At 46.0% G+C, this 12,075-nt stretch overlaps 1 protein-coding gene across 1 annotated transcript; it reads right to left on the reverse strand.

Annotated features, from left to right (window-relative positions):
• Positions 1-406: 406 nt before the first annotated feature.
• LOC142664625 (uncharacterized) lies at positions 407-2,332 on the reverse strand. The gene is made up of 3 exons (XM_075843790.1): positions 1,822-2,332; positions 1,418-1,571; positions 407-1,294 (listed from the first exon to the last, which is right to left on the reverse strand). The coding sequence occupies exons 1-3, from the start codon at positions 2,003-2,005 to the stop codon at positions 556-558; spliced, it is 1,077 nt and encodes a 358-aa protein (XP_075699905.1). The 5' UTR covers positions 2,006-2,332; the 3' UTR covers positions 407-555.
• Positions 2,333-12,075: the final 9,743 nt, after the last annotated feature.

The raw sequence follows: 12,075 nt of genomic DNA on the forward strand, positions 1-12,075 counted from the left end.
TGGGGGAGGGTTAGGGACTCGCAAAACTTGAGGCCCCTTGACGTGGGTTGCGAGCTTAAAGCTCGGTAGGCGCTTGGAATACCCTTTTTAGACGGCAGGAATGCATGGACATCACATCCTCTTGTGGAAACTATGTATTTCCTGGCCTATATGTATGTGAGCGTTTCGGGGGGAGTAAAGTTAGTTCTGGCCAAACACTAACTATACTAATTACAGCTGAGTTCCTGGTATTCCAAACCCCTTCCGAACAACGAAGACCTCAAAGATGTGGTGGAGAAATCTAATACCGTCACAACCTCTAAGGCAACAGCACCTCCTAGCGGTAGAGGCAGTAGAAAAGGTGTGCAAGGTAACAAAAGGATTGTCCACACAGAACTTCAAAATATCGAACTTTAGTAGCAGTCATGTTTGTGGCACATACTCGCCATATCAGCCAAATAAATACAGAGGCGGGAAAACATACCCGAACAAAAAAGTGCACCAACATGATGCATATACAACAAATTCCTAGCATGTCATCGATTTCTAACATGTGTCGGTAGAAAAAAAGAGCCCCTAAAGATTCTGATAGGCATGGGTCGGCGAGCTGTAACCCGACCGTTCCGCACCACTCTGCTGTCCCCGGCCCTGAGGAGCCTGTTCCTGCACAGCATATTGGGGTTGATACTGCGGGTGGTAACCCTGAGGCTGCATGTGAGCCTGTAAACTTGGCCCAGGTATGGAGTATTGAGGAAAGTGATGGACTGGCCCAGGCATTGGGGCAGGGGAGAGGTATCTTGGGGCAGGAGGGTATTGCGCCATCTGCGAGAAGACGGGGGCAGGTTGGGAGGGCCTTGGCACATGGGCACGCGCTGAGGGCATATATACACTACGCCAGTGCTCCAGAGAAGTAAAGCACCGGCCTGGACTTAGCGGGGGTGTCGCACAGTCGATTAGCGACAGCATATTTATTTGCAGCCGCACCAACCTATCCTCTGGTACCCGCCGCATCAAAGGTGCCATGCTCCGGCAAAAAAAATCATGCTGGTCCTCATCGGCTGCACGGCGCAGGTACTCAAGAACACGGGCGTCCACCTGTGCAGCTGCGGGTGGGTTACCAGGACGTCTGCGGCGGGGTGCTGCTTGTCTAGGTGCCACTTGGTCCGGTTGTCCTGCTTCAGGCGCTGAGGCGACTGGACCAGGATCCTCTCTAGTGGCCTCCGGGGTGAGGGCGACCAGGGGAGCAGCGGATTGGGACGCCTGGCTACACTGGGGCCGTGCCTCCTCTTCTGAAGCATCCAGAGTGTCGCTAGTTCTATAATATAGGGGACACGTCAGTTGAGGAAACAAATGTCATGTGCAAACACAAAGGCGTTTTGGGGTATGTAACATGTTTGGAGGGTGACGTGGCCACAAAGGGACAACAACGAGTACTTACGGTCGCATGTCCATTATTTCCCGCAGGAACAACAGCTGGTCGTAGTACATGTAGCGCCGTTTTTGGGGACCACCATCTCCACTACGGGCGCCGGATCCATGTTCTCGACGGAACTGGTCCCTCGAGCTGCGCCACCGTCTCTTTACATCGTCCACTGTATGATGAATAAGAACACATCATTGATTAAACTCAGCAGATGTGAGTGCGCACACAGACAGTGCATGTATAAACTGGTGTTATTAAACACACGTCTACACAAGAACAAGCTTAAGTTGATGATACTATATATAAAGATGGCACTGAACCGAAACGTTGGCAATGACAGGCAATTATTCAGCAGGGACGCAATATCCAATATGGATGTCATTATACACATCAATGGCGACACACAGATATCCACTCACCAATTTGTAGCCGGTCACGGGTGCGGCTGTCGGCCCACTCCTGCTCAAATAGCGCCTCTGCTATCTGCTCCCATGCTGCCTCCTTCAATGTGCGGTCATGGTACGACTCCGCATGGGTGTTCCAGACCTCCGGCCGCTCCTGAACTAACCTAATGAGCTTCCCAACATCCATCTGCCGAGGCATGCCTGCAAGGTGCTTGTGGTGCTTTTGCAAACGGTGTGGCCTCTTTTGCAAAACCTGCTGTCTAACCAACTTCCTGCTTTTCTGCTGGTTTCAACTAGTTAGTTCAAACTCATTTGCATTGAGACAACGTGTCCTGCGTGAAAAACGCGCGTTCGCAGCTGCTGCCAGCGTATGACATGCGTGATTTTCACGCACCCATTGACTTCAATGGGTGCGTGATGCGTGAAATACGCAGAGTTTTTGAACCTGTCGCGTATAGTACGCAGCGAACAAACGCTGCGCAAGAATCACGCACTGTTTGAACTGCCTCATTGACTTCTATAGTGCTGTGCGTGATGCGCAGAAAATACGCGGCCTGCACGCGCGCAAATCGCGCTCGTCTGAATCCCCCCTTAAGGCCAAAACAAGGCGGTTACCAGACTCATGCTACTTTTGCTAGGACATGTTTGTAATTTGTTATCATATTTTATTTTCTTATTTTGTATTAGTGGAAATGTTGTAACCCTTTGGGATTGAAATTTTATTCCTTTATGTTTTTTATTTACTATTTGAGCGGGCATGTGATCTCATATGAGTATGCGGTTTGGTATCTTCCTACACATATTCTTACTCTTTGGTTTCTTTTTTCTATATGCAGTCTTTATGGTATTACTCTGCTATATGTGGACAATGTTCATTTTACTGTTCTTTATATTAATTATTGTATGCTTTCAATATTGTCTTTGTTTCTGTATTATTATAATATACTAAGTGATGTATATGCTTCAAGGTTCTTACATGGACCTTACTGCTGCTGTTGTTTTATTTTTCTCTGTGACTTTGAAAATTCAATAAAAATTTCAAATTTAAAAAAAGGAATTACAAGATCCAACAGAGCATCGCCTTCAGTCAAGTCTTCCACACACTGGGCCATAAAATTATCATGCAACAAGTTGAGGAAATTTATGTCCTTCACAGTGGCAGAACTATGATCCCAATTAATATCTGGTTATTTAACAACTCCCATTATTTACTACAGTACCTACGGATTAGTTTCTCTTTTGTTGTGGGTTTTCCCAATTGAATTCAATGGGGATGTAAAACACTCAACAAATAGCAAGTGTTGTGACATCTGCGGTGGAAAGGAGAAATTAGTTTATTTAAAAAATAACTTTTTGGGTGTAAAATGTATAAAAAAAAAAGCTAATACTTAGTTCGAATTCAGACGAACGTAGAGTACGTCCGTGTGACGACCGTTAAAACAACTGCCATCACACGGACACATGTATAGTGGATGTAAAAAGCCTATACACTCCTGTTAAAATGCCAGGTTTTTGTCATGTTACAAAGTCAGTCCAAGATGATTCATTTCAGAACTTTTTTCACCTTTAATGTGACCTATCATCTGTCCAATTGTATTGAAAAACAAACTGAAATCTTTTATGGTGGGAAAAATAAAAATAAAGAACAAAAATAATATGGTTTTATAATTATGCACACCCTTAAACTAATACTTTGTTGAATTAGCCTTTGACTTTATGACAGCATTCAGTCTTTTGGGGTAGAAGCCTATCAGCATAGCACATCTTGATTTGGCAATTGTTGCCCACTCTGCCTTGCAAAAGTGCTCCAAATTTGTCAGATTGGAGGGCATCTCCTGTGTACAGCCCTCTTCAGGTCAACTAACAGATTTTCAATGGGATTCAGGTCTGGGTTCTGGCTGGTCCATTCCAAAACTTTGATCTTCTTCTGGTGAAGCCATTCTTTTTTTGATTTGGAGGTATGCTTTGGGTCGTTGTCGTGCTGAAAAGTGAAATTCCTCTTCATCTTCAATTTTTTAGCAGAGGCCTGCAGGTTTTGTGCCAATATTGACTGATATTGGGGCGTGGCTAGCAGTGAATGAAGTCGGACATGTGATCTGCGAGCTCCTGCCTGAACGCCAATTTTAGCGGCACTACGCGGCTCATTAGCCTTGCAAACCTTCCTACCTTATACCTGGGATCTATCACAGCATGGTGAGAGGCCGCAAAAAGAAAAGCCCACTGAAATTAATGAAGTTTTTCCCGGCTTCTGATTCCTCCCATAATGGCGCCGAGCTGTAGGGCGGACGGCTGAAACTCTCCTGCACACGCAACAGGAGATTTCTCCTCCAGTGGGGAATCTCCAATTACCTGAAGCCTTGCTATTTCTGGCTTCGTCTCACAGTATTCCTTCATCTCCTGAGTTGTCTGCTGCACCGATGGACGGGATGGGGCATGAGATCGCCATTGCACGTGGTAGCCCATGTGATCAGGTATATAAAGCCTTTTCCTCTGTGTCTTATTTAAAAGCAACTCCTATTGCGTGGGATGAATGCTCCAATCCTCCCTCATCCCCTCCCTTGTGACTGTAGCCACTATGAAACTTTTGTGGGTTGACCTGCACAAATCGTTGAGAGCAATGGGGAACCTTCAAGCGGAGGTTACTTCAATAGGAGAACGCACTAACCACATAGAGCATAAAATGTCTGAGCTCACTGCAGCCCATAATGAAATTGTGGGTGTATCTACTGCTATGGAAGAAGATTTGAATCTCTTAAAGCTAAGCTTGCTGATATTGAGGACCGTTCCAGGAGGAACAACCTGAGGTTCAGAGGTATCCCTGAGCAAATTAAGGCGAATCAACTTTCAGAATTCATGGTGGACTTTTTCACTAGTTTGCTCCCTTCTGCCTCTCCAACTGATCTAATCATTGATAGGGCTCATCGATTACCTAAGCCAAAAAGTTTGCCTCCCTCAGTTCCGAGAGATGTCATAGTACGCATCCATTTCTTTCATATTAAAGAGAGATTGGTGGAAGCTTCTCTTTCTGAACCTACCCTACCTGCATGATTTCACCAGATTTCCATATTTGCAGACCTTTCTGTGGCTATCCTAGCCAGGAGGAGAGCATTTGCTCACAGTACTAAGATTCTTCAAGCTCAAGGCATACCATTATAAATGGGACTTCCCGGTCATTTCCAAAAATGGCACGAAGATCGTGGCCAGGTCACCGGGAGTTGTAAAAAATGGGGTTTATCAGTTTCTTCCGACTCTCCTCCGTGAATATCCGGGACATTTCCATCCACTCTCCCCACGAATTGGGAGACCGTGTCCCGCAACAAGAAGGCGGCAACTTGACTATTTGTTAATTTTTCTGATCATCATTTTAGTCCCAGAACGGGTAAGAACATTCTAACTTACCTTTTTTCTCCTTAGGTTTGTACACAGACATGAAGCTAAATGCCGTGAATGCCATGTTATTTTCTTTTTACTTCCTAGTATATTCTACTTGGACCCCAACTTAGAATGTAACTCTGTACGTGGGGTTTCTTGGTCTGGATATGCCAAGATTCCCGGTGACTTTTCATTGTTATGTTGTTGTATTTGTACTTTGCTTTTTCCTTGCCTCTGGATATTGTTCTATCTTGCTTCTAGGAAATGTATTTACCCTATGTATGAACATTGCACCGATGCTGCTGTGGAGACTCCTCTTCTTCTGAGTTGACTGCTCAGTCAGGTCTATGCACTTCTTATATTTTGACAATGGTTTGTATCACACAATGTTAAGGGATTATATTTCCCATTAAAACGCTCTAAACGTGTGGAGTCTCCATAGCGGTAAATGACTCAGTCGCTTTCCATTTGCAAACTGCACTTATTGATGAGCAGGGTCAGTATGTTATGCTACTATGTCTTCTTAACAATATTCTGTATACTATTCTATCTGTATATGCCCCTAATTATACAGTTTTTTGCGTAAGATTATACCCTTGGCAAATCAACATAAAAGGGGCTCATTGATACTGGTGGGGGACTTTAATTTGACATTATGGCCTACTATGGATTCTACATATACTGTACGCTGTAAAGAACCTACTCCAGCTTCTTCCACGTTACACAAACATGGCCTTTTTTATATCTAGAGACTGTATCATTATAGTGACCATGACTACAACTTTTATTCTAAGGGTATGTTCACACGGCAGCGTCCATTATGGCTGAAATCACGGAGCTGTTTTCAGTAGAAAACAGCTCCTGAATTTCAGACATAATGGCATGTTGCCGGCGTTTTTCGCTGTGTCCATTACGGACGTAATTGGAGCTGTTTTTATATGGTGCCAATGGAAAACGGCTCCAATTACGTCCCAAGAAGTGACAGGCACTTCTTTGACGCGGGCATCTTTTTTACGCGCCGTATTTGACAGCGGCGCGTAAAAAAAATGACCGTCGGCACAGAACATCGTAAAGCCCATTCAAATGAATGGGCAGATGTTTGCCGGCGCATTGGAGCCGTATTTTCGGACGTAATTCGAGGTTAAAACGCCCGAATTACGTCTGTAAATAGGGTGTGTGAACCCAGCCTAACTCTCATAAGGTTTATACGAGAATTGATTTCTTTCTTGTTGACAAGGATCTCATCAATCGCACTCAATCTGTCTCGATTGGTTTCTTGCAATGGTCGGATCATGCTCCGATCTCATTGCCGATACAGGAACAGTTTGGTAGACCGCAAGATTCAGTCTGGCGTCTTAATAACTTTGTTCTTCATCATCCCAAATATACTTCTCAATTCAAATCTCAATTAGAGGAATATTTTTCTTACAATGATAATGGTCAAGTTAAAGATGTCACTTTGTGGTGTGCCCACAAGGCCACTATCAGAGGTCACTCGAGAACACGGCTGTGTCTGCGCTGCCAGAAGCTGGGCGTTCTGAAGAGAAGTGGATGATACTTCTCGTCAGAACGCCCAGCTAGTAAAAGTAGTAAAAACGCCCCGATGTACGCACATAATACACGCCCACTTGGACTTTTACTTTAAACACGCCCACTTGGACTTTTGCAAGCCTCATTTGCATAAATACAAAAATGGTCATAACTTGGCCAAAAATGCTCGTTTTTTAAAAATAAAAACGTTACTGTAATCTACATTGCAGCGCCTATCTGCTGCAATAGCAGATAGGGGTTGCAAAATCTGGTGACAGAGCCTCTTTAATAGAACTGCTGAACTTTATATGTGTTCACTCAGAATCACTTTAAAAAATGGCAGCTGTGTACTGACTACTATTTTACATGAGTTTAAATGGGGTTGGCAAATCTGAATACAACCACATCCCCAATTATAAGAGGGTGTTCACACTTATGCAACCACATTATTGTAGTTTTGTTCTTTTTATTTTTCCCCTCTAAATGATTTAAATTTGTTTTTCAATGGAATTGTACAGATTATGGGTCACATTAAAGGTGGAAATAAGTTCTGAAATGATTCATCTTGTACTGACTTTGTAACATGACAAAAAGCTGGCATTTTAACAGGGGTGTGTAAACATTGCTTCAACGGACCGTGTGAAGGGTCCGTTGAAAAATAGAAAATTTCCTATTTTGTGCTGTTTTCACGGATCCCTCAAGTCTATGGGGATTCGTGGCACCTGTCACGTTTTTCATGTCTGAGTTTCCCCACGTTCGTCTGAATCTGGCCTTACTGTTAGATATGCTATGTTATAATATAAATGCTATTCAATAGAACTAGATACAATATGTTGACATTGACAGTTAAGCAGAACATATATCCGTGTTAACGCAATCATGGGCCAATATATATTAGACTGAAATTTGTACTGGGTATGTCAACCGATACCCACTATCAAGTAGGGTTTGTGGACCCACTGGGCCGTACCGTCTTGGCGGTAAGGCAGCTGGCCAACAGGACGCAGGTAAAAGTCTATAGTTCGTATAGGGTACCTGTGGCAGCTCGGACAGTAGCAAGGCAAGCTTGGCAGGAACTTGGCAGCAGGTGGATGTCAGGCGTGGAGAAACAGGACAGGTGTGGTATACAGCACAGCACGACTACAGCTCAGCACGGCACTAGATCAGGATACAAGTATAGGATGCAGGAACACTGGGAGCCAGGAAACACTAGGGGGCCATATGCAAGACAGACTAGGAATACACAACAAAGCTCTGGCGTGGGAGGATGGGCTGGAACCTTCTTATAGCCCAAGGTACTCTGGACCAATTAGCTCAATCACCAACATGGTTGCGCTCTGGCTTCTCAAGTCTGGACTGAGCTCGTGACTGCACCCTGGTAGTCACTGTGGAGCAGGACGGCCGTATGTGCAAACATCTCTTGAGAGAAGAACGTCGATTGGATGGAAGGAGTTTGTGGTCAGCGACCATGGATGTTACAGTATCCCCCCTCTTACCCCCCCCCCCTCCTCTTGGGACCAGAACGAGAGAGAAACCTCTTAATGAGGGTAGGAGCGTTTAGATTCTCCTCTGGCTCCCAGGACCTCTCTTCTGGACTAATCCCCTTCCAATCTACTAAATAAAAGGTTCTTCCTCTTACTTTTTTAATGTCCAAGATCTCCTTAACCTCGAAGGTGTCTGAAGGGCCGCTAGCGGCAACCGCAGGGCTTGGAGTCTTGGTAAAGCGGTTCAGAACTACTGGCTTCAGGAGCAGGAGAGAAACATGGAAGGAGTTGGGGATCTTGAGGGTAGGAGGAAGCCGAAGCTTGTAGGCGACAGGGTTGATCTGCTGCAGGATCTCAAAGGGACCGAGGAACCTGGGAGCAAATTTGTACGATGGCACCCTCAGGCGAATATTCCTGGAGGACAGCCAGACTTTCGTGCCAGGAAGAAACTGAGGGGGTTCTCTTCTCCTTGTGTCCGCCTTCCGTTTCATGCGGTCGACCGCCAGCAGGATGGTGCCAGATCTGCAGAAAGTCCCCAAAGGCTGTGTCAACAGCTGGCACCTCGGACGTAACAGGGACTGGGAGAGGAATTCAGGGGTGCTGGCCAAAGACAATAAGGAATGGTGCCTTCTGTGTGGAATCGCTGGTATGATTTTTGTAAGAGAACTCAGCCCACGGAAACAACTGCACCCAATCATGCTATTTGGAGATGAAGTGGCGTAGGTAGTTCTCCAAGATCTGATTGATCCTCTCGACCTGACCATTGGACTGAGGATGGTAGGACGAGGAAAAGTCCAACTTTATACCCAGGAGTCCGCAGAGGGCTCTCCAGAACCTCGAGGTGAACTGAACCCCCCGATCAGACACAATATGCTGAGGCAAGCCGTGCAGGCGGAAGATGTGTTGGATGAACAGCTTGGCCAGCAGAGGAGCAGAAGGAAGACCGGTCAGAGGAACGAAGTGGGCCATCTTAGAAAATCGGTCCACCACCACCAAGACATTACTGCATCTGGCAGGTCCGTAATAAAGTCCGTAGCTATATGCTGCCAGGGGGCATTGGGCACAGGCAATGGCTGGAGCAGACCAGCAGGTCTGGAGTGAGCGACCTTGTTGGCTGCACATACTGAACATGAAGAAACAAAGTCCATAATGTCCTTGGGCAGCGTGGGCCACCAGAAATGACGAGCAATCAGATACCGAGTCTTATGGGTCCCCGCGTGACCTGCCAGTCTAGAGGAGTGTCCCCAGTGGAGGATTCTTCCACGGTCAGCCAGACGGACAAAAGTCCTCCCTGGAGGAATGTCCCCAACGTGCAGGGGATTGACAGAGACAATGCAAGACGGATCAATGATGTTCTGTGGAATCTCCATGGTGTCTTCTGTCTCAAAAGACCTGGACAAGGCATCGGCCCTCACATTCTTGTCAGCCTGGCGATAATGGAGCTCAAACTGGAACCTGGTAAAGAACAGTGACCACCTGGCCTGACGAGGGTTCAGCCGCTGGGCCGTCTGAAGATAGGTAAGGTTCTTATGGTCCGTAAAAATCAGGATGGGTTGAGCTGCGCCCTCTAGTAGATGTCTCCACTTCTCCAGAGCCAATTTGATGGCCAGTAACTCCCGATCCCCAATCGAGTAGTTGCGTTCTGCGGAAGAGAAGAGCTTAGAAAAATATCCACATACCATTGACTTGCCCTCTCTGGAACAGGAGTGCACCAGCACCGACAAAGGATGCGTCCACCTCCAACGAGAACTGTAGAGAGACATCTGGATGATGGAGGATAGAGGCTGATGTGAAGGCACTCTTCAGGCTATTGAATGTGGACTCTGCCTCAGGAGTCCACACCTTGGCGCTCATGCCCTTCTTAGTGAGGTTAGAGATAGGAGAAGTCAGTAAGGAGAAGTTTGGAATAAACTGTTTGTAAAAACTGGCGAATCCCAGAAAGCGCTGTATGGCCCTCGCATTGAGGGCGTGGCCATTCCAGAACAGACTTTACCTTTTCAGAATCCATCTCGAGACCTCGATTCGAGACGATATAGCACAGGAAGGGTAAAGCATCTTTTTCAAATACGCACTTTTCCAACTTAGCGTACAGACGATTCTCCCTTAACCGCAGCAAAACTTGACGGACATGTCTCTGATGAGTCACAGGATCTGAAGAAAAAAATCAAGATATCATCAAGGTAGACTACTACACAAACATAGAGGAGGTCACAGAAAATGTCATTAACAAACCCCTGGAAGACTGCGGGAGCATTACACAGGCCGAAGGGCATTACTAGATATTCATAGTGTCCATCACGGGTGTTAAATGCAGTCTTCCATTCATCACCCTGGCGAATACGGACTAGGTTGTAAGCCCCACGCAGGTCTAGTTTGGTAAAAAATCTTGGCACCACGTATACAATCAAACAGTTCTGAGATTAATATATAGACTCCAAACAGAGTTCTAACAAGGGCTGGGAGCTGTTTATTACACAAACACTATAAATAATTAAAATGACATAAAGAGACGACTCTAGTATAAGCGGAGACCGCACCAAATATTGTTACTACCTACCATCTAGGGGTAGCTATATGAATAATTAGATACACATCTACTTCAATTTCATCATAACAGTAGTACACCAATACATATCATAGAAAGTAGTGATTAATCAAAAACATGACTGCTAGGTCACAAAGCTTACCCATAGGTAGAATCAGGTAAGTATGGAAGGGTGGTGTCCGCTCCGCTGCATAGACCCCGACGCGCGTTTCGCCACGTTGTGCTTCCTCAGGGGGATGTATACTGATGTGTGCCCTATCCTTGCCTCTATATAATGCCTCAACCATGAGATTGTGATGCTGTTCAACGGCGCATCACCGCTGGGACTGCCGGAAGCGAGGCAATCCCCACATCCGGCTCCCGGCACGGCAGCACATGTCCGGATTCCCAACGCGTAACGGGAGTTCCGGACATGAGCAGTGCGCCGAAGGAGGCGGAGGGAGAGAGCATCGCAAACAGCCGCCATAGCGGGCATGCGCACGACAGCATCAGAATCTGGGTATAAAATCTTACGCCAATACGTTGAGCCACTGGATCACCTTATCCTCACACTGTAGATTATATTGGCAATGTGTTTGTTAATGAACCCAGTAGATTCATCATGCCTATAAATATAATCGAAGTCTGCATCTTCATTTCTCTACGTGTATCTATTATAAAGAAGGCTGTGTATGTGTGCGATAAAGAGATTATTTGATATATATTAACCAGTATATATATCTGTTAATGTGAAAAACGGAGATCAGCGACAACGGATATTTATTTCTCACAGTGATCTGGTTGAGACCTCGGTAGTCAATACAAGGAAGATGAGAACCATCCTTATTTTTGACGAAGAAGTAACCGGCTCCTGCCGGAGAGGAAGACTACCATATAAAGCCCCTCTCCAAGTTCTCTTTAACATAGGTGAACATGGACAGTCTCTGGCAGGGGAGAGGATAAACCCTACCACGGGGAAGGGATGCACCAGGAGTCAGCTCGATAGGGCAGTCATACGCCCGGTGTGGAGGCAATGTCTCCGCCTCCCACTTGCTAAAGACGTCCGAAAATGCAGCATAATGACCCGGCAATCCTGCCAATGACCGAGGCAGCGAAGGCTGAGCCGAACGAATCTACACCAGGCATCGGCTTTGACACTCAGGGCCCCACTGGAGAACCTCTCCAGAATTCCAGTCCAGGACTGGGGCATGTAGTCGGAGCCAAGGCAGGCCCAGCAACACAGGGCTAACGACTTTGGATAGGACATAGAATGACAGGAGTTTGGAGTGAAGAGCTCCCACTTGGAGCCTCAGCAGCTTGGTCACAGCTATAACTGGGTCTGGTAGAGGTAGTCCATTC

Source organism: Rhinoderma darwinii, chromosome 12 (genome assembly GCF_050947455.1).
Source record: "Rhinoderma darwinii isolate aRhiDar2 chromosome 12, aRhiDar2.hap1, whole genome shotgun sequence".
In the NCBI taxonomy this organism is placed as follows: domain Eukaryota; kingdom Metazoa; phylum Chordata; class Amphibia; order Anura; family Rhinodermatidae; genus Rhinoderma; species Rhinoderma darwinii.

Bases quoted from the DNA above. Each gene is read 5' to 3' on its own strand.
- LOC142664625 (XM_075843790.1), bottom strand. From the start codon at position 2,005: ATGCCTCGGCAGATGGATGTTGGGAAGCTCATTAGGTTAGTTCAGGAG. The intron at 1,572-1,821 runs GTGAGTGGATAT...TTCATCATACAG, and splicing joins CCGTGACCGGCTACAAATTG to TGGACGATGTAAAGAGACGG. The intron at 1,295-1,417 runs GTAAGTACTCGT...CCTATATTATAG, and splicing joins GAAATAATGGACATGCGACC to AACTAGCGACACTCTGGATG.